Consider the following 25,777-nt stretch of genomic DNA (forward strand, 5'->3'; position numbering starts at 1 on the left):
TGATCTAAAAACTACTGTTGCACCACTGGACGTCGTCGACGACGGAGGACCCCGAAAGCTGTCCAGCAGTACCTCAGCATTACAAGGTCTGTTCGACCTTACCACCCTCACTGCTCTTGAGGAGGCGCACCTGATCTTCACCCCACTATGTCACTACCTCGCAGTCAGGACAGTGTTTGTTTGGAGAGTGAATTCCCTATTCTTTGAAAAAGCTAGCCATCGACGTCGTCACCAGCATTAACGAGCAGAACACTTTCTTGACCGCTGTCACTGTTAAGTTCATTCCTGTAAAGGACAGCCACCTCTCCACGATGAAGGTCATCTTTGCATCGCCTTTGGAAGTTACCTTTGCTATTGACAACGGCTTCCGGTGCTGTGGCATCGACAGTACATCTCGCCAGATCACCAAGGAGCACCACTACTACAGACTTCGTCAGTGCTTCAAGTGCTGCCGCTACGAGCACTTCACGAAGAAGTGCACTTCCCAGTACCAACGGTACAGCAAGTGCGCCGAGAACCACCACTGTACACGACTGTATCAACGACTTTCTTCGGTGCCTTCTCTGTGAAGGTGAACATGCTGCCGTCTCCGCTGCGTGCCCCCGAAGACTTGAAGAACCAAGATGTCCGACGCCAGGTAGACCTCCCCAACTGGTAGTGTACTAATGAGTTTCATCGTTCAAGCTGCCAACATCCCGGCGCTTCAGGAAGGTTGAAGAGCTACCGTATCTGCAAGCCAATGGGGACCTAGCTCCCAGTCCGCCAGCCCCTCATCGACCCAGCAGTCACCAATAGCCACACTCCGGCCAAGCATCAATCCAACCTTCACAACAGGTGCCTGCTCACAACACCGTTATTAGTACTGTTTATGCACTCACATTTCAGGCTGACAAGATAGCAGGCCCAAACATCAAGGAATTCGCCTGAATTCTCAACAAACTCTACGTTGCAAGTGGACTCCCAACATTTACTGTTTCAGAGGATCTCATCACGACTCTAACGTCTGCTACTACAACCTCTTCAACTTCTGACATCACCTTCTCTCCTGCTGTACTCACTGATCTCCTGCCTACCCCCCCCCCTCCCATCAATACACACAGAAGAGGTGTATTTGTGTCTCGAAGACGCTGTGGGATCCGTGTGAGGGCAGTTGCAATTCGTTTGACCATGTCGTGGCGCAATCGACTAAAGCGCGTCAGAGATCATCCCGGACGTAGGTTCGAACCCTCATCCCGGCCCCTGTGGATCTGTTCACCCCCATTAATCTGCACTGGCCACGCTGCTTCCTGTATCTACCGCTCCTACACTTCTTCAGTCTCAACTGACTCAATCCAAACGTCTCCAGTACTTGTACCAGCTTATTCGTCATCTCACCTCAGCTTTTCACCGGCTGATGATTCTACTTCCTCTATTGATGTTGAAGCTCACTCACCCGAGGCATCGAACCTCTACTCTCCTACTAAGCAAGACCTGTTTCTGCAACGAGATAAAACCGCTTATGGATCCACTGATTTTAGGAAATTTACCAGCTGAATCTACAACAAGCAATATGAAGAACTTCTAGTGGACAATCCAAAACGGGCACGTGTGAGCCAAGTTCCTGCAGATTCCATCCTAACTGAGTGGAACGAGTCCACTTTCTTACCAAACCTCATCTCTCCTGACCTTCAGAACCTAAAAGCTCACGATATGCAGCTACGGCAACAGAGGAAGAAGAAGATGATGAAGTAAGAAGAAAAAAGACACAAGAGAAGAAAGAAGACACCACCAGTAGACAGACTGTCACAACCTATCTTGAGGTTATCTTGAGATGATTTCGGGGCTTAGCGTCCCCGCGGCCCGCTCCTCAACCAGGCCTCCTTTTTGTTATACACACCACCAGGAAGCAGCCCGTAGCAGCTGTCTAACTCCCAGGTACCTATTTCCTGGTAGGTAACAGAGCCATTAGGGTGAAAGAAACTTTTTGCCCATCTTTATCCGCCTTCACCGGAGATCGAATACGGAATCTCAGGACTTTGAATCCGAAGCGCTGTCCACTCAGCCCTAGAATGAAGAAGCACCGCCAAAGCCGGCCTTTCTGACCTGAATGAGCGCCTAGCCAGTTGTGGGATTGATCCAGAATCGACTCAAGACACGCAACTGGGTTTAGCTCTTTCTTGCAACTTCAGCGCTTGCCCTCAACAACTTCTCTTCAGCTGTCTCCACTTTCATGCTCGACCAACGGGTATCTTATCCTGTAGCTTCGTTCGTTCGTTCGTAGAAGCTAACTACATCAACAGATTAAGAAAAGTTATTGTGAAGGTGCAGATTGTAGAATGAGGTCATTCACAAGAAATCGCGATAAAGCACACGTGTATGGAAATATGAGGTCTGTAATATCAATGGAAAATGTATGATGATGTACCAGTGAATAACACAGTTCCTCGCCAGTCCAGTAATGCAAAGTGAGTCTACTTAGAATGTGATGGGACCTAATTATTATACACAGAAAAATCAGTAATATCAGAAAAATCGTGATATATCAATGAGAAAATTCACCGGAGCAGTGATGAGGATTCGAACCTATGCACTGGGTATTCTCTAGCGAACCTATACACTAATTATAATATCATTTAACTGTTGAGAAATCTGGGAACTATGATATCAGTGTTGGACTACAACTAAGGCTCTGGGCGTGGAAAGATAAGTTAACACATATTAACACAAAACTCAGTAGCTTAGAATCATACTTATGAAGGGGCAAATGTCCTGAGAGAATATTAATAGCCTTGGTGGTCCATTCGTTAAAGTATCGTATTACCTTTATATTCTGTAAGCAATCGTGTAGTTTTAATATTAAACGATTGTTACTGATACTTTGTCTTAATGAAACCTAATTTCATGGGAAAGTTAACGACGAACGAATGACCATGGTAGTTCTGCCTCATATATAATCAAATGCTCGAGATCACTGCTATCTTCAACATCTCCTGAAGCTTGATTAAGTATAGTAGGCCAAAAAAATCAAATTCCTAAGGCACAGCACATTGTTCACCGTAGCAGGCATTTTACTTTGGACTGATCTAGTAATGGTGAGGTAAAGTGTTCTACGATTCTTAGCCGAATCTCCATGAATCAACTTAATCAACTACCAAAGCTGAATGTTTATGACTACAATACCCACCGTTTAATTGTCCAACAACCAAGGATGCGCATCTCCATAGAACAATAACCATACTTTAGGATGACACAATTCTTGAGATGGTCGGTAAAACAAACCAAAAAAAGACTATCGGCCATACACGGCATAAAAAGAGATGAAAGACAATTGGACAATGAATTCATATCAAAAGTTTGATATGAATTTATATTCAGACAATCTTAGAAGATAATGAAGTGTGTATTTTTTTAAATAAACAGAAGATTCGAAGAGGTCTTCACAGAAAATAATAATAAGTGTCTATGCCATAGAATACAAAAATTTGCATAGATGGAAGAGTCATAATTAAGTTTTATTCGTTATTTAGGTGAATAGTCTGCCAGGAAATATTGACTCAAAATCCCAGTTTTATGAAAATGAGCTTTTTTAAGTTATATTTAGAATAACTTACATACAAAATTTGAAAATTAAAATGATTACATTCATTTTTTCTAACTAACAGATGAACGCACAATATATAATACGTAGCATGGAAGTCTCCAGAATGCGGTAATGGCAAGAACTAAACAATTCACCATAAGGAAAAATCCAAATTGAAAAATTCACAAACTACAAAGCTTTATGGAAGATCACCTCGCTTCTACACACACCCAAACCTGCACTAAATATATATTGGAAAGAACATTAACGAAATAATCGACAGCCACATTTAATAACGAGATAAATAATTAGAGAGAGAGAGTGAGAGAGAGAGAGAGAGAGAGAGAGAGAGAGAGAGAGAGAGAGAGAGAGAGAGAGAGAGAGAGAGAGAGAGAGAGAGAGAGAGAGAGAGAGAGAGAGAGAGAGAGAGAGAGAGAGAGAGAGAGAGAGAGAGAGAGAGAGAGAGAGAGAGAGAGAACAAAAAAAGAAAGAAAGAAAGAAAGAATGAGATACAAAGCAGGCAAATAAGGAATCAAACAAAATTATATATTACCAACGTGTTGAGATGCGGGTGGAGAGGTACTAGCCGCACCAGCTCCACAATAACAATGAATCACTGGAGTCATCTCAAGAGTTTTTATTTGCGCTGCAGGCGAAGCGCGGTTTCTCATTGGCCGTCGTCATTTATAAAATTCCAATTAGATCCACAGCGATTGGATGAGAGTCCGGGAGGGTGTGTCCTACTTAAGAAGTAATTGATGTATTTGCACTTATTTCCTTCAGCAGAAAAAACAGCGAAGACTAACACACCGCTGAGAACACCTGAGATGACCCATACTCAGCCGAGAACACCAGAGTTTATCAACACCTAGCATAGTATACAGTCCTTATCCATCCTTATCCATTGACTGATGAAGAAGATTATATGTCAATGGATTACTGTTGAGATAACCCATACTCAACTGAGAACATCAGAGATAACCTATACACAGCAGTGAACACCAGAGTTGATCAACACACAGCAGAGAGCACCAACAACGACCATCACCCAGCACAGAGCACCAGCGACGACCTTCACCCAGCACAGAGCACCAGCGACGACCTTCACCCAGCACAGAGCACCAGCGACGACCTTCACCCCAGCACAGAGCACCAGCGACGACCTTCACCCAGCACAGAGCACCAGCGACGACCTTCACCCAGCACAGAGCACCAGCGACGACCTTCACCCAGCACAGAGCACCAGCGACGACCGTCACCCAGCACAGAACACCAGCGACGACCATCACCCAGCACAGAGCACCAGCGACGACCACCACCCAGCACAGAGAACCAGCGACGACCATCACCCAGTACAGAGCACCAGCGACGACCATCACCCAGTACAGAGCACCAGCGACGACCATCACCCAGCCCAGAGCACCAGCGACGACCATCACCCAGTACAGAGCACCAGCGACGACCTTCACCCAGCACAGAGCACCAGCGACGACCTTCACCCAGCACAGAGAACCAGCGACGACCATCACCCAGTACAGAGCACCAGCGACGACCTTCACCCAGCACAGAGCACCAGCGACGACCTTCATCCAGCACAGAGCACCAGCGACGACCTTCACCCAGCACAGAGCACCAGCGACCACCTTCACCCAGCACAGAGAACCAGCGACGACCATCACCCAGCAAAGAGCACCAGCGACGACCATCACCCAGTACAGAGCACCAGCGACGACCATCACCCAGCACAGAGCACCACCGACGACCATCACCCAGTACAGAGCACCAGCGACGACTCATCACCCAGCACAGAGCACCAGCGACGACCATCACCCAGCACAGAGCACCAGCGACGACACATCACCCAGCACAGAGCACCAGCGACGACCACCACCCAGCACAGAGCACCAGCGACGACACATCACCCAGCACAGAGCACCAGCGACGACACATCACCCAGCACAGAGCACCAGCGACGACACATCACCCAGCACAGAGCACCAGCGACGACCATCACCCAGCACAGAGCACCAGCGACGACCTTCACCCAGCACAGAGCACCAGCGACGACACATCACCCAGCACAGAGCACCAGCGACGACCACCACCCAGCACAGAGCACCAGCGACGACCATCACCCAGCACAGAGCACCAGCGACGACCATCACCCAGCACATAGCACCAGCGACGACCTTCACCCAGCACAGAGCACCAGCGACGACACATCACCCAGCACAGAGCACCAGCGACGACCATCACCCAGCACAGAGCACCAGCGACGACCATCACCCAGCACAGAGCACCAGCGACGACACATCACCCAGCACAGAGCACCAGCGACGACACATCACCCAGCACAGAGCACCAGCGACGACCATCACCCAGCACAGAGCACCAGCGACGACCATCACCCAACACAGAACACCAGCGACGACCATCACCCAGCACAGAGCACCAGCGACGACCATCACCCAGCACAGAGCACCAGCGACGACCTTCACCCAGCACAGAGCACCAGCGACGACCACCACCCAGCCCAGAGCACCAGCGACGACCTTCACCCAGCACAGAGCACCAGCGACGACCACCACCCAGCACAGAGCACCAGCGACGACCATCACCCAGCACAGAGCACCAGCGACGACCACCACCGAGCACAGAGCACCAGCGACGACCATCACCCAGTACAGAGCACCAGCGACGACCTTCACCCCAGCACAGAGCACCAGCGACGACCTTCACCCCAGCACAGAGCACCAGCGACGACCTTCACCCAGTACAGAGCACCAGCGACGACCTACACCCAGCACAGAGCACCAGCGACGACCACCACCCAGCACAGAGCACCAGCGACGACCACCACCGAGCACAGAGCACCAGCGACGACCATCACCCAGTACAGAGCACCAGCGACGACCTTCACCCCAGCACAGACCACCAGCGACAACCGTCACCCAGCACAGAGCACCAGCGACGACACATCACCCAGTACAGAGCACCAGCGACGACCTTCACCCAGCACAGAGCACCAACGACGACCATCACCCAGTACAGAGCACCAGCGACGACTTTCACCCAGCACAGAGCACCAGCGACGACCTTCACCCAGCACAGAGCACCAGCGACGACCATCACCCAGTACAGAGCACCAGCGACGACCTTCACCCAGCACAGAGAACCAGCGACGACCATCACCCAGTACAGAGCACCTGCGACGACCATCACCCAGTACAGAGCACCAGCGACGCCCATCACCCAGCACAGACCACCAGCGACAACCGTCACCCAGCACAGAGCACCAGCGACGACACATCACCCAGTACAGAGCACCAGCGACGACACATCACCAAGTACAGAGCACCAGCGACGACACATCACCCAGCACAGAGCACCAGCGACGACACATCACCCAGCACAGAGCACCAGCGACGACCTTCACCCAGCACAGAGCACCAGCGACGATCTTCACCCAGCACAGAGCACCAGCGACGACCTTCACCCCAGCACAGAGCACCAGCGACGACCTTCACCCAGCACAGAGCACCAGCGACGACCTTCACCCAGCACAGAGCACCAGCGACGACCTTCACCCAGCACAGAGCACCAGCGACGACCTTCACCCAGCACAGAGCACCAGCGACGACCTTCACCCAGCACAGAGCACCAGCGACGACCGTCACCCAGCATAGAACACCAGCGACGACCATCACCCAGCACAGAGCACCAGCGACGACCACCACCCAGCACAGAGAACCAGCGACGACCATCACCCAGTACAGAGCACCAGCGACGACCATCACCCAGTACAGAGCACCAGCGACGACCATCACCCAGCCCAGAGCACCAGCGACGACCATCACCCAGTACAGAGCACCAGCGACGACCTTCACCCAGCACAGAGCACCAGCGACGACCTTCACCCAGCACAGAGAACCAGCGACGACCATCACCCAGTACAGAGCACCAGCGACGACCTTCACCCAGCACAGAGCACCAGCGACGACCTTCACCCAGTACAGAGCACCAGCGACGACCTTCACCCAGCACAGAGCACCAGCGACCACCTTCACCCAGCACAGAGAACCAGCGACGACCATCACCCAGTACAGAGCACCAGCGACGACCATCACCCAGTACAGAGCACCAGCGACGACCATCACCCAGCCCAGAGCACCAGCGACGACGACCACCCAGCCCAGAGCACCAGCGACGACACATCACCCAGCACAGAGCACCAGCGACGACGACCACCCAGCACAGAGCACCAGCGACAACCATCACCCAGTACAGAGCACCAGCGACGACCATCACCCAGCCCAGAGCACCAGCGACGACCACCACCCAGCCCAGAGCACCAGCGACGACACATCACCCAGCACAGAGCTCCAGCGACGACGACCACCCAGCACAGAGCACCAGCGACAACCGTCACCCAGCACAGTGCACCAGCGACGACACATCACCCAGCACAGAGCACCAGCGACGACACATCACCCAGCACAGAGCACCAGCGACGACGACCACCAAGCCCAGAGCACCAGCGACGACACATCACCCAGCACAGAGCACCAGCGACGACACATCACCCAGCACAGAGCACCAGCGACGACACATCACCCAGCACAGAGCACCAGCGACGACACATCACCCAGCACAGAGCACCAGCGACGACCATCACCCAGCACAGAACACCAGCGACGACCTTCACCCAGCACAGAGCACCAGCGACGACACATCACCCAGCACAGAGCACCAGCGACGACCACCACCCAGCACAGAGCACCAGCGACGACCATCACCCAGCACAGAGCACCAGCGACGACCATCACCCAGCACAGAGCACCAGCGACGACCATCACCCAGCACAGAGCACCAGCGACGACCTTCACCCAGCACAGAGCACCAGCGACGACACATCACCCAGCACAGAGCACCAGCGACGACCATCACCCAGCAAAGAGCACCAGCGACGACCATCACCCAGTACAGAGCACCAGCGACGACCATCACCCAGTACAGAGCACCAGCGACGACCATCACCCAGCACAGAGCACCAACGACGACCATCACCCAGTACAGAGCACCAGCGACGACACATCACCCAGCACAGAGCACCAGCGACGACCATCACCCAGCACAGAGCACCAGCGACGACACATCACCCAGCACAGAGCACCAGCGACGACCACCACCCAGCACAGAGCACCAGCGACGACACATCACCCAGCACAGAGCACCAGCGACGACACATCACCCAGCACAGAGCACCAGCGACGACACATCACCCAGCACAGAGCACCAGCGACGACCATCACCCAGCACAGAGCACCAGCGACGACCTTCACCCAGCACAGAGCACCAGCGACGACACATCACCCAGCACAGAGCACCAGCGACGACCACCACCCAGCACAGAGCACCAGCGACGACCATCACCCAGCACAGAGCACCAGCGACGACCATCACCCAGCACATAGCACCAGCGACGACCTTCACCCAGCACAGAGCACCAGCGACGACACATCACCCAGCACAGAGCACCAGCGACGACCATCACCCAGCACAGAGCACCAGCGACGACCATCACCCAGCACAGAGCACCAGCGACGACACATCACCCAGCACAGAGCACCAGCGACGACACATCACCCAGCACAGAGCACCAGCGACGACCATCACCCAGCACAGAGCACCAGCGACGATTATCACCCAACACAGAGCACCAGCGACGACCATCACCCAGCACGGAGCACCAGCGACGACCATCACCCAGCACAGAGCACCAGCGACGACCTTCACCCAGCACAGAGCACCAGCGACGACCACCACCCAGCCCAGAGCACCAGCGACGACCTTCACCCAGCACAGAGCATCAGCGACGACCACCACCCAGCACAGAGCACCAGCGACGACCATCACCCAGCACAGAGCACCAGCGACGACCACCAACGAGCACAGAGGACCAGCGACGACCATCACCCAGTACAGAGCACCAGCGACGACCTTCACCCCAGCACAGAGCACCAGCGACGACCTTCACCCCAGCACAGAGCACCAGCGACGACCTTCACCCAGTACAGAGCACCAGCGACGACCACCACCCAGCACAGAGCACCAGCGACGACCACCACCGAGCACAGAGCACCAGCGACGACCATCACCCAGTACAGAGCACCAGCGACGACCTTCACCCCAGCACAGACCACCAGCGACAACCGTCACCCAGCACAGAGCACCAGCGACGACACATCACCCAGTACAGAGCACCAGCGACGACCTTCACCCAGCACAGAGCACCAGCGACGACCTTCACCCAGCACAGAGCACCAGCGACGACCATCACCCAGTACAGAGCTCCAGCGACGACCTTCACCCAGCACAGAGAACCAGCGACGACCATCACCCAGTACAGAGCACCAGCGACGACCATCACCCAGTACAGAGCACCAGCGACGCCCATCACCCAGCACAGACCACCAGCGACAACCGTCACCCAGCACAGAGCACCAGCGACGACACATCACCCAGTTCAGAGCACCAGCGACGACACATCACCCAGTACAGAGCACCAGCGACGACACATCACCCAGCACAGAGCACCAGCGACGACACATCACCCAGCACAGAGCACCAGCGACGACGACCACCTAGCCCAGAGCACCAGCGACGACACATCACCCAGCACAGAGCACCAGCAACGACACATCACCCAGCACAGAGCACCAGCGACGACGACCACCCAGCCCAGAGCACCAGCGACGACACATCACCCAGCACAGACCACCAGCGACAACCGTCACCCAGCACAGAGCACCAGCGACGACCATCACCCAGCACAGAGCACCAGCGACGACCACCACCCAACACAGAGCACCAGCGACGACATATCACCCAGCACAGAGCACCAGCGACAACCGTCACCCAGCACAGAGCACCAGCGACGACCATCACCCAGCACAGAGCACAAGCGACGACCACCACCCAGCACAGAGCACCAGCGACGACACATCACCCAGCACAGAGCACCAGCGACGACACATCACCCAGCACAGAGCACCAGCGACGACCACCACCCAGTACAGAGCACCAGTGACGACCTTCACCCAGCACAGAGCACCAGCGACGACACATCACCCAGCACAGAGCACCAGCGACGACTATCACCCAGCAAAGAGCACCAGCGACGACCATCACCCAGTACAGAGCACCAGCGACGACCATCACCCAGCACAGAGCACCAGCGACGACCATCACCCAGTACATAGCACCAGCGACGACACATCACCCAGCACAGAGCACCAGAGACGACCATCACCCAGCACAAAGCACCAGCGACGACACATCACCCAGCACAGAGCACCAGCGACGACACATCACCCAGCACAGAGCACCAGCGACGACACATCACCCAACACAGAGCACCAGCGACGACACATCACCCAGCACAGCATGCACATGGGACAGCTCTTGATGCCTTCATACTTCAGCATCTAATGAAGTTTTTTCTGATGTTCCGGCAATCTGTTATTTTTAACCTTATTTGTTTAGTGACATTTTACCATTTCATTACATCATCAAAAACTTTTTTTACTATTTTTTTAAGTGGTTAAATAATAATTTAACAATGTATGTGATTTATGAATTACAAGCACATTTTACATTATATATATAGTTTAGAGCAGCACTCCAGGGTATTAATGCTTTTATTTTAAATGGTGCAAAAATATATTAGATGCCGCCACTGAAACTGTAGATACTGTACAACATGAAGGATTTTAAACAGGAGACTAGAGATTGGAAAAAGTTAAAAAAATTCTTGAAGGAATAAAAGTTGCAGAAAACAATATCAGAGTAATTATTTCAGTGTTTGAAATTATTGAAGCATTTTATATCATCTTAATGAAGTTAAGACAGGACTATATATCAGTTAGTGATTCCCAATCAGCTCATTCTTCCTTACGTCTCAGGCACCAAACTAGCTAAAGTTGATATGTGCAAGCCAAGAATTTCAGTATTACTGTGATATGAAATCATGTATGTGATCCACTGCCAACATGGTCAACACATTAACAAATTATTAAACATTGTGTGTACTGGCATGAAATAATGTGTAAGGAAATATTATATGCTTTAGTGTTTGCATATAATTTGTAGAAAAATGTTTTGCTTATTGCTTTAGAGTGGAACGGTCCTTAGAGAATTGCTAAGACATTCAGTAATATCTCCGCATTGCTTTTGTTAGTTCACCCAAAGTTGTTGTGAAAGAGAATCTGAGTTTCATGATCAAATTATTTAAATACATATATTATATAATACAGTCTTTTAGAGCACTGACAACTGATGACCAAACCACACACCAGAAGATGAAGAAGCGACGACGTTTCGGTCCGTCCTGGACCATTATCAGGTCGTTTGTGATAATCACATACGACTTAATAATGGTCCAGGACGGACCGAAACGTCGTCTCCTCATCTTTTGGTGTGTGGTTTGGGCATCAAACCTTCAGCCACGTTGTTGTGACTCATCGTCTGCGCTGACAACTGCCCATCACTCGCAAGCTCATGGCATAGTGAAAGGAACCAACCGGACGACATAAAATGACAGTTTCAATTTGTACATTATTTTTTTTTTACATTTGTATGTGTATCAAATTATTCAGACCAAACCTCTGATTATAACTCGTAGGAAAGGCTTTCACCTGTGAATCTGTTTTAACAAAATGATATAATTTTCTCCGTGGATATGGTTTCCACACATACCATATTTCGGCAGCTGAAGGGTAAAAGCAAGTAAAACAAAAGGTACAGTTACAGGCAGTTACTACAGTATTGTTACTGGTGGAACACGCAAGGTCGTAGCTGGGCATTGGTGGAAAGTCCCAGACCATGTGACTTGGAAAACTAACTTTAGAAATTAATCTATTAGAAATTGTTTTGATGCACTATAGAAAATGTTAATAAGTATTAATAAATTCAAAGTTGTCAATCAAAGTGAACAATTACACATGACAAGAATGTTTAATTCGACAAGAATTAAACATTCTTGTAGATTATACTGAGGTGGTTATCCCACAAGCATAATTATTCAGCGGACAAATTAAGTCAGTCCATTGAATAAATACTTGAACAAGAGCAGGATACCAGCATTAATGATGAGCAAACTCTTCCTCTAACGATATGTACGAATTATTACCTAACTATAAAAAAAGACCAGTAAACTGTAGTTTGTTAAACTACAATGAATAACAAAATTTTTATCCCACAACATTGTTGCTCAGAAAGCGCACTAATTCTGGCACCAAAGGAGTGCACTTCACTAATGGCCTCACTAAGTACAGTTGGATATCGCCTGCTATTACCAGAACACATTAAAAACATTATAGTGCATCTCGTACACATCAAGTCAAGAACCAGAGGACAAACACTATTGGATAACCGAACTCAGCAACCACACTGGGAACACTGACCTCAGCCCTGACCCAGGTACTGCACACAGGGTGACAGGGTGAAAAAAGGGTGACAGGCAAGAGGCACTGAACTACAGGCCAGTGTCCTTAACTTGTATACCATGCAAGGTGATGGAGAAGATCGTGAGAAAAAACCTAGTAACACATATGGAGAGAAGAGACTTCGTGACTACCCATCAACATGGGTTCAGGGAGGGTAAATCTTGCCTTACAGGCTTAATAGAATTCTACGATCAGATGACAAAGATTAAGCAAGAAAGAGAAGGATGGGCGGACTGCATTTTTTTGGACTGTCGGAAAGCCTTTGACACAGTACCCCATAAAAGGTTGATGCATAAGCTGGAGAAACAGGCAGGAGTAACTGGTAGGGCGTTCCAGTGGATAAGGGAGTACCTAAGCAATAGGAAGCAGAGAGTTACAGTGAGGGGTGAGACCTCAGAATGGCGTGAAGTCACCAGTGGAGTCCCACAGGGCTCTGTACTTGGACCTATCCTATTTCTGATATACGTAAATGTTCTCCCAGAGGGTATAGACTCATTCCTCTCAATGTTTGCTGACGACGCCAAAATTATGAGAAGGATTAAGACAGAGGAGGACAGCTTGAGGCTTCAAGAAGACCTGGACAATCTGCAGGAATGGTCGAACAAATGGTTGTTAGAGTTTAATCCAAGCAAATGTAATGTAATGAAGATAGGTGTATGGAGCAGGAGGCCAGATACAAGGTATCATTTGAGAGATGGAATACTTCAAGAGTCATAGAGAGAGAAAGACCTGGGGGTTGATATCACGCCAGACCTGTCCCCCTGAAGCTCATATCAAGAGGATAACAGCAGCAGCATATGCCAGGTTGGCTAACATAAGAACGGCCTTTAGAAACTTGTGTAAGGAATCTTTCAGAACATTATATACCACATATGTCAGACGAATCCTGGAGTATGCGGCTCCAGCATGGAGTCCATATCTAGTCAAGCATAAGACTAAACTAGAAAAGGTTCAAAGGTTTGCCACCAGACTAGTACCCGAACTGAGGGGTATGAGCTACGAGAAGAGACTACGGGAATTAAACCTCACGTCACTGGGAGACAGAAGAGTTAGAGGGGACATGATCACCACTTACAAGATTCAAAGAGGAATTGATAGTGTGGATAAAGACTACTTTTTAACACAAGGGGCACACGCACTAGGTGATACAGATGGAAATTGAGTGCCCAAATGAGCCATAGAGACGTTAGAAAGAATTTTTTCAGTGTCAGAGTAGTAGACAAATGGAATACATTAGGAAGTGATGTGGTGGAGGCTGACTCCCTACACAGCTTCAAGTGTAGATATGATTGAGCCCAGTAGGCTCAGTAGAGCCCAGTTGATTGACCGTTGAGAGGCGGGACTAAAGAGCCAGAGTTCAACCCCCGCAAACTCAACTAGGTAAGTACAGAGATTCCAGGGTACAGGAAGTGACTCCAACTATGACTCCACCAACTATTCAACAATGAATGCTGTTGTTGTTAAAGATTCGCTACCTGGAACAAAGTTCCAAGTAGCACGGGCTATGGTGAGCCCGTAGGAATGAATGCTGCAATGCGATGTTGGCCAGACACCTGCGCTGTTCACCCAACATGTTCACCCTTGTGGTCCGACCACAAGGAGTTATTTACCAGGGACTTTCATCACCAGTCTCCTCCACGTTGATCAGCTTCCGCTACCACGTTGATGATCTGCCACTTCCACGTTGATCACCTTCCGCTACCACGTTGATCACCTGCCGCTACCACGTTGATGATCTGCCACTTCCACGTTGATCACCTGCCGCTACCACGTTGATCACCTGCCGCTACCACGTTGATGATCTGCCACTTCCACGTTGATCACCTGCCGCTACCACGTTGATCACCTGCCGCTACCACGTTGATCACCTGCCGCTACCACGTTGATGATCTGCCACTTCCACGTTGATCACCTGCCGCTACCACGTTGATCACCTTCCGCTACCACGTTGATCACCTGCCGCTACCACGTTAATCACCTTCCGCTACCACGTTGATCACCTGCCGCTACCACGTTGATCACCTGCCGCTACCACGTTGATCACCTGCCGCTACCACGTTGATCACCTGCCGCTACCACGTTGATGATCTGCCACTTCCACGTTGATCACCTTCCGCTACCACGTTGATCACCTGCCGCTACCACGTTGATGATCTGCCACTTCCACGTTGATCACCTTCCGCTACCACGTTGATCACCTTCCGCTACCACGTTGATCACCTGCCGCTACCACGTTGATCACCTGCCGCTACCACGTTGATCACCTGCCGCTACCACGTTGATCACCTGCCGCTACCACGTTGATCACCTGCCGCTACCACGTTGATCACCTGCCGCTACCACGTTGATGATCTGCCACTTCCACGTTGATCACCTGCCGCTACCACGTTGATCACCTGCCGCTACGACGTTGATCACCTTCCGCTAGGACGTTGATCACCTGCCGGGTCCATGTTGATCAGCAGTAAAGACCACGTTGATCCGCAGCTGTCCCAACGTTGGTCATAAACTATTTCCACATTGGTTATCAGACACAGCTACATTAATCAGCATCAGTGATCACGTTGATCATTTTAATCATATTTGTTACTAGTTAATTAAATCTTGTCAAACATAGCGCAAAAATTATGAATAATTTAAGTTTAATTAGATTTCTGAATGAAAAATGTTACGGCTTTATATATTTGTTGGCTATTGTATATACAGCTGGCTGCTGTATATCCAGATGGCTGTTGTATATATCCAACAGGCTGTTGTATATCCAGCCGGCTGCTGTATATCCAGATGGCTGTTGTATATATCCAACAGGCTGTTGTATATCCAGCGGGCTGCTGTATATCCAGATGGCTGTTGTATATATCCAACAGGCTGTTGTATATCCAGCGGGCTGCTGTATATCCAGATGGCTGTTGTATATATCCAACAGACTGTTGTATATCCAGCCGGCTGCTGTATATCCAGATGGCTGTTGTATATCCAGCGGGCTGCTGTATATCCAGATGGCTGTTGTATATCCAGCGGGCTGCTGTATATCCAGATGGCTGTTGTATATCCAGCGGGCTGCTGTATATCCAGCGGGCTGCTGTATATTTAGCTGGATGTTGTATATTTCGATGGCTGTTGAATAAACTTGACACAACTTCTGCATAAACAGGTGTATGAAGATGTTGACCAGCCTTTCTCGTCCTGTCCACACCAAGAAAGACCATGGAATACCATGGTAGACCAAGGTAGAACATGGTAGACCATGGTAGACCAAGAAAGATCATGGTAGACCATGGTTGACCAAGGTAGACCAAGGTAGAACATGGTAGACCATGGTAGACCAAGAAAGATCATGGTAGACCATGGTTGACCAAGGTAGACCAAGGTAGAACATGGTAGACCATGGTAGACCAAGAAAGATCATGGTAGACCATGGTTGACCAAGGTAGACCAAGGTAGAACATGGTAGACCATGGTAGACCAAGAAAGATCATGGTAGACCATGGTTGACCAAGGTAGACCAAGGTAGAACATGGTAGACCATGGTAGACCAAGAAAGACCATGGTAGACCATGGTTGACCAAGGTAGACCAAGATAGACCATGGTAGACCATGGTAGACCATTGTAGACCAAGGTAGACCACGGTAGACTAAAGTAGACCATGGTAGACTATGGTGGTTGGGAGTAACATTCTGGTGATTCCGCCAAATTTCAATTTGGTAAAGGTCCTTTTAAAGTTAACCTGAAGTATTATCTGATCATTTAATCCTTGTGCACGTCAAGTGTTGGCATTGTCTACCTATGTGTTCCTTCACATGTAATTGCTCACGACCCGTAGCTCTGTATATAGCCAATTTAAATGACAAATATATTTCAAGTGATGAAGGAGTCCATCAGTGGAGAATGTTGACGGTCATAAGCTCCAGGAAGAATACTAATACGCTGATAGTGTGACCAGCAATAGAGATGACAAACAATTCCTGAAATAGAGATACCTCTATTAATGGTTAAAATTCCATACTGAATCTCGTTTAAAACAAAAAATTCAGACTTGAACATTTACTAATATAAATGGCCTTATTTATTCAAATATTGTTATTAACAGCTTTATTACCCAGACATTCTTAAGTGAAAGTGACTCTTGGCTGGTGATTTTTGTGTGAGCATACTGGCACACAGTGGAGCTTGTCTCAGCGACCTTCATCCAGTAGTGGAGCAGCCCAGCCTCAGTCATCGCCCGTGTCCTTCATCAAGGGAACAAGGAATATGCACATTGCTTAATACTCACAATACCTTAACTTTCATAAGAACATGAGAACATAAGAATTAAGTAAACAGAAGAAAACCTATTAGACCAATTGAGGCAGCTCCAATCTATATTCAGTCTATATCCAAACTCATTCAAGTACTTGTTTATCCACACTTCAACTAACCATTGAATTTGGTTGTGTTTCCGGGGTATCTGATCCCCAAATCATAAGCCCTGTTTCTAAACTAGAATATACCCACGTTATTCTTTAAACACAGCTTATCCAATTTATTTCCATAGCTTCATGTTCTATTTAATGTTGATATATTTATCACCTTTTTAATGCCCCCCCCCCCCCCCTCTTCTCTTACACACTGTCATTCATTTGGACACTTTAGTCATGTTAACCCCCTAACTCTTCGCCATCTTAAAGAGTGCAAATTAGATTTTCTCAATCTTTCTTGAAAAGGAAGGCTTCTAATTGAATGGATTAATTTCATCATCCTGTGAACGCGTTGAAGTGAATTGATGGCAATTATATATAGTATGCGATCAAAGCTTAACCACATAATCTAAATGAGGTTTAACAAGAACAAGATTCAGCCGAATAAAAACACTAATTTTTTTATTGCTTACATTTCTAGATATAAATCCCTGAATCCTGCTTGATTTATTTTGAACATTTAGGCACTAATTTTTTAGATTTATATTTCTGCTAATCATGTACTCGGCGTATTTTTCTAGGAAAATAATTAATTTGATTTAGTGCAGGCGATGAGTCACAATAACGTGGTTAAGGTATGATGACCAGACCACACAATAGAATGTGAAGGGACGACGACGTTCCGGTCCGTCCTGGACCATTATCAAGTCGATAATGATAATGGTCCAGGACGATTTTCAGGTTTTCTTCTGAATTGACTTGATAATGGTCCAGGACGGACCGAAACGTCGTCGTTCCTTCACATTCTAGTGTGTGGTCTGGTCATCAATTTGATTTAGTGTTTCTCAGTCAATCATAATATATTGCTTATCACTCATTGCCAGTCTTTTGTTATTAATTACTCACATACATATATTAATTTTGCTTACAATAATTATCCTTATATTTAGACAAAGTTTTTTTTTACGTTAGGCAGAGTTAAAGAATAATAGCTATATTTATGTAAATTTAGTCTGCTAAGTTTAATTTATTCAAATTGAAGACCTTACACATCTATGCTATAAGAGACAATGTCTGACTGTCTATCTGTTTGCCTTTTCAAAGTAGGAGACAACATGCTTAGGGTTGATATGAAACCCTATACAAATTTGTAGGGGAAAAGGTCTGGGGTATGGGACAGTTGTAGGCTGCTCAAGGTAGGCCTAACTTAAAAGGCTCATGAAATATAATTACTTATTCACAGCTCCCTACCCGATTCTCACGGATTCAGTTCTGGTCAAGTGTGAAATACTCATTCAGACGTCAGAAGACTTTTTTCGACGTCAGAAAATAATTATTTATTTAAACACATATATAAGTTTAATTTCTTTATTATTATTTAGTGACGAGAAGGGGAGAAAAAGCGCCAAGCCATTACGACTATATAGCACTTGGATGCGATCAGGATAAGGATTTGGGATAGGACGGGGTTAAGGAATGGTGGCCAACCACTTGGACGGTTGGGGATGGCCGGACGGTCGGGACGTCCGGCCAAAGTGGTTGCACTTCATTTTTCCAAATTATTTTATTATCTGAAAGGGAAGAGGGGCTAGTCGGTGGGGAGGGGAGGAGGTAAGGCGAAGGCCTGTGGATGGGAGAGAGGACGAAAGGAAGAGCGAGAGGGGAGAGATGTTGTTTTATATTGAGCTTCTCGGAACAAAAAGTAGCAAGAAGCCCGGGCTATGGTGAGCCCGTAGTGGACTTACCTGGCCCCTGGAGCGGGGTTGTAACTGAGGGAGGAGAGAGAGGTTGATGTGGGAGGGAGGACATGGAGAAGGGAAAGAGGGGGCAGGGGTGAGAAGGGAGGATAAGGGAAAAGGTGGGAGAAGACAGGACTAGGAGACGGGGAAAGAGGTGAGAGTGGAGGACTAAGAGAGGGGGAGGAGGGGGGGGGGGAGGGTTCGGTGGGAAATTATGGAAGGGCAGGAGGAGGAAGTGGGGTGGATGAGGGGAGGGGGAGGGAACCTGGACACTTCCGGGTACCTCCCTAATATTATATATAACGGAAGGGGAGATGGAAAAAGGGGAGCGATGGGGAAGGGAAGACGAAGGGAGGGCGAATGGGGAGAAGGGTGGGGAGGACAAAGGGGTGGGGGAGGACGATTTGAGTGAGAGAGGGACTGGAGGGGGAGGAGGAAGGGTGTGGAGGACAAGGGAAGGGTGGAGAGAACGAGGGGCGGAAGGGGTGTAGGAAGGGTGGGGCGGACAAGTTTCATGAGGGAGAAAAGGAGGTAGATTATTTAAAAGAGCTGTTACATTGCTCTCTGGGATTGTATGTTCAGAGGAAGAGAAAGTGACAGACCCGGGCAGCGCCGGGTACCCCATTCATAAAATTTATAAATAGTAACATATCTGTCAATCCATTCAGGGTTAAATGATATTAAACACATTATAAAGATACCTGGTGCAGATGAAGAGTCACAATAACGAGGCTGAAAAATGTTGACCAAACCACACACTAGAAGGTGTAGAGACAACGACGTTTCGGTTCGTCCTGGACCATTATCAGGTCGATCGGCAATCGACTTGATAATGGTCCAGGACGGACCGAAACGTTGTCGTCTCTTCACTTTTTAGTGTGTGGTTTGGTCAACAAAGATACCTGGTATTTAACGCTGAAACAATTGGGCTTCCTTTCTGGCCGACCATGGCAAGCATTAGAGGCAGAAAACCCTCTTTAGACTCGTAAAAGGAACACTGTCCTGTGTAGGAATGAACTAGATTTTTTAACAATTTTAAAATCATATATAAATGCCAAATTTACAGTTCTCTCACTTGGAAGCTAATTTGTAACCTGTTGTTTGTGTGTTACAAATTCAAAATTGTGTCATATGATTCATGAGCTCTTCAGTTTTATATTATACAAATTTATTATGTTTTGACTCAAAATAAAATACCTGAAATGGTAAAATCTCGAGACATGTAAATCTTTAGGCCAAAATCCACCTCCATGAGAACGTGGTCACCTCTTCTCACCAACGTGTTGATGCTCTCATCAAACTGTGAGTGAGTTCTGTATATGAGACGACCCGTCTCCTCCAGACCAGCAATCTCTCGGTATATCCCAGACTTGACCTCCTGCAAATATCGAAGTGAAGCTCGTTCTGCTTTTTTTTTATTAACCACTTTAATTTTAAGTGATAGGTAAATAATGTTTGGTAGTTTTACTTGAGTGATAATATATATTATTCAAATCACAATATAATACAGATAATAGATAATAATAGATAATATTATTATAATATTATTATATTATTATAATAATATTATTATATTATTATAATAATATTATTATATTATTATAATAATATTATTATAATATAGATAATACAGATAATACAATACAGGATTCCAAGGGGTTGTCATAGCCAGGGGTGGTAATGGGGGACGAGCTCCCATGGCCTATAAAATCTCCTATGCGGCATGCGTCTCAAATAGCCGCTGAAAAGCAAGACCAACACGGCCTGCACGGGTGGCTTAGTCTTTAAGTCCGGCGGAACTGCTTTTACCGACAGGAGAAGGGGCAAGGGCGTGCCTCAGGCGCCTTAAAACAAGCTGCTCCGGGTAGATGTGACTCGATAGCCTGGGAAGGCAGCCCATCTAGGGGAAGGAAAACCCTGATTTTAAACCTTCGCTGCCTTGCGGCCATACCCGTTTTTTGCGAATGGCTTCAGGAGTCAACCTCGAGGAAAAATCCGGAGTTGGAGCCCCTAAGGCAGTTCATTGTTGAATTCGACCTCGCTCTGGCAGCTCCTGCGACGATGCTGAAACCATGTGTATTGGCATTTGCTTTTCCATTGGATAATTTCAGCAACGTGGAGAGGGGGGGACCTGCTGCATGGGTAACAGCTTCTCCTCCATATCTACCTACCCAGGCTTTGTGCCCTGGAAAGGACACTCCTGTTTCGGATCACAGCGTCGAACCAACAGTGTACCGGTTTAAAGTCTTCTGCTTGATTGGCGAAGAGTGTGACACCAGAGGTTGCTTCCGACGGTGGGAGGGGTCATCGCGCCCCACTGGGCAGCTGCCGCCCGCCTCAAGCTGGGCAAATCCAAGCTAGTAAGGTGTTGCCTCGCCACGGTCCGTTAACCTCATTGGGTGCGTGGGGTTTAGGGTAAAAACCGACAAGCGGCCCGGCAACTTTGCACCAAGCAGTACCAAACCTAAAAAGAAAACCTCAACTGCTCTAAAGCTGGGCACATGGAACGTTAGGATACTGACACCAGGTTTCTCTGACGACCTGCAAGAAATCAACGACGCCCAAAAGACAGCAATCATCGATAGGGAGCTGAGCAAACTGCAGACGGATATTGTTGCTCTCCAAGAAACAAGGCATCCAGGATCAGGATCTGTGAGAACGAGGGCTTTCTCTTTCTTCTGGCAAGGAAAACGTCCAGATGAGACCAGAGAACATGGTGTGGGATTTGCCGTCAGGCATGCACTGTTGGGACACATTATGCCACCAATGGGGGAAACCGAACGAATTCTGTCTCTGCAACTACACTCCCAAACAGGACCTGTCAATGTAATTAGTACATATGCACCAACCCTGACTTTTCCAGCAGAGGCAAAGGAAAAATTCTACGATGGCCTCAACAGAGTCATAGCGAGAATCCCTGTAAAGGAGCCACTGTTCATCCTCGGCGACTTCAACACCAGAGTGGGTGCCGATCACAACTTTTGGCCCACTTGTCTGGGTCAATTCGGCACAGGGAGGATGAATGAGAACGGGCAACGTCTGCTAGAACGCTGCTGCCTTCATGGTCTCTGTGTCACCGACACGTTCTTCGGCACAAAGCCTCAACACCGAGTATCTTGGAGACACCCCAGATCCAAGCACTGGCACCAGCTTGACCTGATTCTTACCAGGCGTGCAAGTCTACCCAGCATCAAGATTACGCGTAGCTACCAGAGTGATGTCTGTGACACCAACCACTCCTTGGTATGTAGCAAGGTCAAGATGCAAAAAAAAAGATTCATGACTCGAAAATGAAGGGCAGACCTCGCATCGACACCACAAAGACCCGCAATCAGGACAAGGTGGAATATTTTGCACACGTGCTCGAGGAAGCTCTCCCTGGCCCAGCCGGGGTCACTGCCTGTAAAAGATGGGAGCACTTCAGAGACGCTGTGTTCAACGCTACCAATTCCACCTTTGGCAGAAAGACCAGCAGGTCGGCAGACTGGTTCGAGGCTCACTCGGAAGAGATGACACCTGTCATTGAAGAGAAGAGAAACGCCTTGGCAGCCTACAAAGCCTGCCCAAGTCCGCCCAACTTACAGATCCTTCGGGCCGTCCACTGCAAAGTGCAGCAGAGCGCCAGGCGATGTGCCAACAACTATTGGCTTCAGCTCTGCTCCCAGATACAGACTGCAGCGGATAGAGGCAATGTAAGGGATCAAGCAGGCCCTCGGCCCAATCCAGAAGAAGACCGCTCCTCTGTAATCTGCCACAGGGGAGGTGATTCAGGACCAGACACTGCAGCTGGGTCGAGCACTACTCTGAGCTATACGCCAGGGTGAATGTGGTCACCGAAGACGCCCTGAGCGCCATTGAGTGCTTGCCTGTGTTAATGGAGCACGATAGCGAACCGACCCTGGAAGAACTCAGCGAGGGCCTAGACTCCCTTGCTTCTGGTAAAGCTCCTGGAAAAGACGGCATTCCTGCTGAGACCTTGAAGTGCTGCAGAGGTAGCCTGCTCATGGAGCTGCATGAAATTCTCTGCCTCTGCTGGGAAGAAGGAGAGGTGCCACAGGAAATGAGGGACGCCAATATCGTCACGCTGTATAAGAATAAAGGTGACAGAGGCGACTGCAACAATTTCCATGGAATCTCCCTCCTAAGTATTGTCGGGAAGCTGTTTGCTCGAGTCGCATTGAAGAGGCTCCAAGTACTTGCAGAGAGAGTCTATCCAGAATCGCAATGCGGACTCAGCGCTAACAGGTCCACCATCGACATGGTCTTTTCCCTCAGACCACTGCAGGAGAAATGCAGGGAACAAAAGTAGCTACTCTTTGTAGCCTTCATAGATCTGACGAAGTCCTTCGACCTCGTCAGCAGGAATGGCCTGTTCAAGATCCTCCCCAAGATGGGATGACCAACACATCCTAAATGGCTCCCCTAACCTTCATGACTTGGAATGAAAAAAGCATTAAAACATCCCTCACAGAACTTAAACAATTCCTTTACTCATCTAAACCGGACTTAGCTTTCATAACCGAATCCTAGTTCACCCCTAAACAAAATCCTATTTTTAAAAACTTTCAGATGCAGAGACTGGACAGACCAAACCGTATGGGTGGTGGTATTTTTCTCCTAACACGGAGTAACATGACATGTAAACCTGTAACGCTTACACACTTTGTAAATGGTAAACTAGAAATTTTAGCATGTCTAATACCCTACAATGCTACACACATATCCTTTCTGGGTATATACAACCCTGGTGGCACAATAAATTTAAATGAACTAGAATTCTATCAAAACCAATTACGACACTCGATCATTGTTACAGGTGATCTCAATACAAACCTCCCCACATGGAGTAGAGGTACCCAAAATACTGCAGGCACCGATTTATATAACTACTTAGACACTACACCATATATTCTTCTTTCGCCGCCCTACCTGGCAACCTACTTTAACTACAGAACCAATTATGAAGCCTCACTGGACATCTGCTTTGGCTCGGCACACTTTTAACATGAACTACAGTTTCATACTGGACCAGATATTGGAAGTGACCACAAACCCCTCATTATAAAATTTACTAACTTTCAGCCACCAACCCACCCCCTAACACTCCCCAAGTGGAACATTAAGAAACTAGATAAGAAAAAATGGGCTGATACTGTCTGTCTCCCAGATACAGATGACGTAGACCCAAACACCCGACTGTCCACAATCACCTCGGCCATAAATTCTGCAGCCACACAAATACTCAAGAAAACTTCAGGACATAGGTCCAACAAACCACTTAAACCGTGGTGGAACGCGGAATGTGCACGAACAGTCGCTTTACGCCGACGAGCCATACAAAAACAAAGACGTCAACCCTCCCTACAGAACTGAGTTAATCTCCGGCGGGCTACAGCAGAAGCCAAAAAAACCATACTGTCAGCAAAGCGAGCATCATGGGCAAAATTTTGTGATAGCCTCACACCCACCACGCCACATTCAAAAGTCTGGGCTACATTTAACAGCATTAAAGGTCGCCCAACATTCCCTTCGTTCCCCCAGACGATCAACGGTTCACTCTGTCAAACACCTCAGGAGCGTGCAAATGTTCTTGCTGAATGTCTTAAAGTTACCCTCTCAACACCCCTTCTTTCATGCCCAAGAACTCCCCCTCAGACAAGAAATTGACCGTGCCATACTGCTACCCATGCCCGGCGTCGACAACATGTACACCTTAAGCGAGCTGCAATTAGCCTTAACCCGCCTACCTCTTGGCAAGGCACCTGGAGAGGATGGAATTCCATATGAACTCATTAAACATCTTCCATCAACTGCACATAGTGCTCTCCTAAACTATTACAACCTATGCTGGACTCACGGAAATATTCCCTCACAATGGCAGACCAGTATTATTCTTCCGTTCCTTAAACCAGGAAAAGACCCATCCCAACCTGCGTCATATAGACCTATTTCCCTACTATCATGTCTCAGTAAAGTCATGGAAAGACTAGTACATACTCGCCTCCAATGGTACCTAGAATATAATAATATTATACCGTCACTCCAAGCTGGATTTCGACCGCAATGCTCCACACTCGATCAAATACTCTGCCTTGAACATGAAATCCGCACCTGTCTCAGAAGCAGCAAATTTTGTATTGTTCTCTACTTAGACCTCAAAGGAGCTTTTGATAGCATTCCTCATACTTGCCTCCTCGCAAAGCTTGCGCGTTTATTCGTACAGGGAAGATTACTTTTATGGTTAAAATCCTATCTTACGAACAGGACCTCTAAAGTCTATATACAAGGCGAGTTTTCCGATGACATCCCAATACAAACGGGTGTCCCACAAGGCTCCATACTAAGCCCAACCCTTTTTGCTGCATTCTTAGCAGATTTGCCTAACACCCATCCTGTTCACCTCTCGGCGTACGCCGACGACTTAACACTGTATTATTCAGACAACGCCCTACCTAATACAGTCTCAACAATGCAAACAGCACTTGATCACCTCATAGATTGGACACAACAATGGGGCCTTCAGGTTAGTACTACCAAAACCTATTATCAAAAAAAGACTTGTTCATTTACCCACC

The 25,777-nt window shown here is 48.3% G+C and overlaps 1 protein-coding gene and 1 pseudogene across 1 annotated transcript; one reads left to right on the top strand and one right to left on the bottom strand.

The window, feature by feature from the left end:
• Positions 1 to 311: 311 nt before the first annotated feature.
• On the top strand, positions 312 to 11,050 carry LOC138362865 (serine/arginine repetitive matrix protein 5-like). Its single transcript, XM_069321440.1, has 6 exons — positions 312 to 496; positions 5,033 to 5,331; positions 6,273 to 6,906; positions 7,451 to 8,158; positions 9,210 to 10,351; positions 10,482 to 11,050. The coding sequence occupies exons 1-6, from the start codon at positions 312 to 314 to the stop codon at positions 11,048 to 11,050; spliced, it is 3,537 nt and encodes a 1,178-aa protein (XP_069177541.1).
• Positions 11,051 to 16,944: 5,894 nt separating this feature from the next.
• The window catches only part of LOC123751543 (probable glutamate receptor), a 66,292-nt pseudogene continuing 57,459 nt past the window's right edge, over positions 16,945 to 25,777 (bottom strand).

This window comes from Procambarus clarkii, chromosome 9, assembly GCF_040958095.1.
Source record: "Procambarus clarkii isolate CNS0578487 chromosome 9, FALCON_Pclarkii_2.0, whole genome shotgun sequence".
Taxonomy (NCBI): Eukaryota; Metazoa; Arthropoda; class Malacostraca; order Decapoda; family Cambaridae; genus Procambarus; species Procambarus clarkii.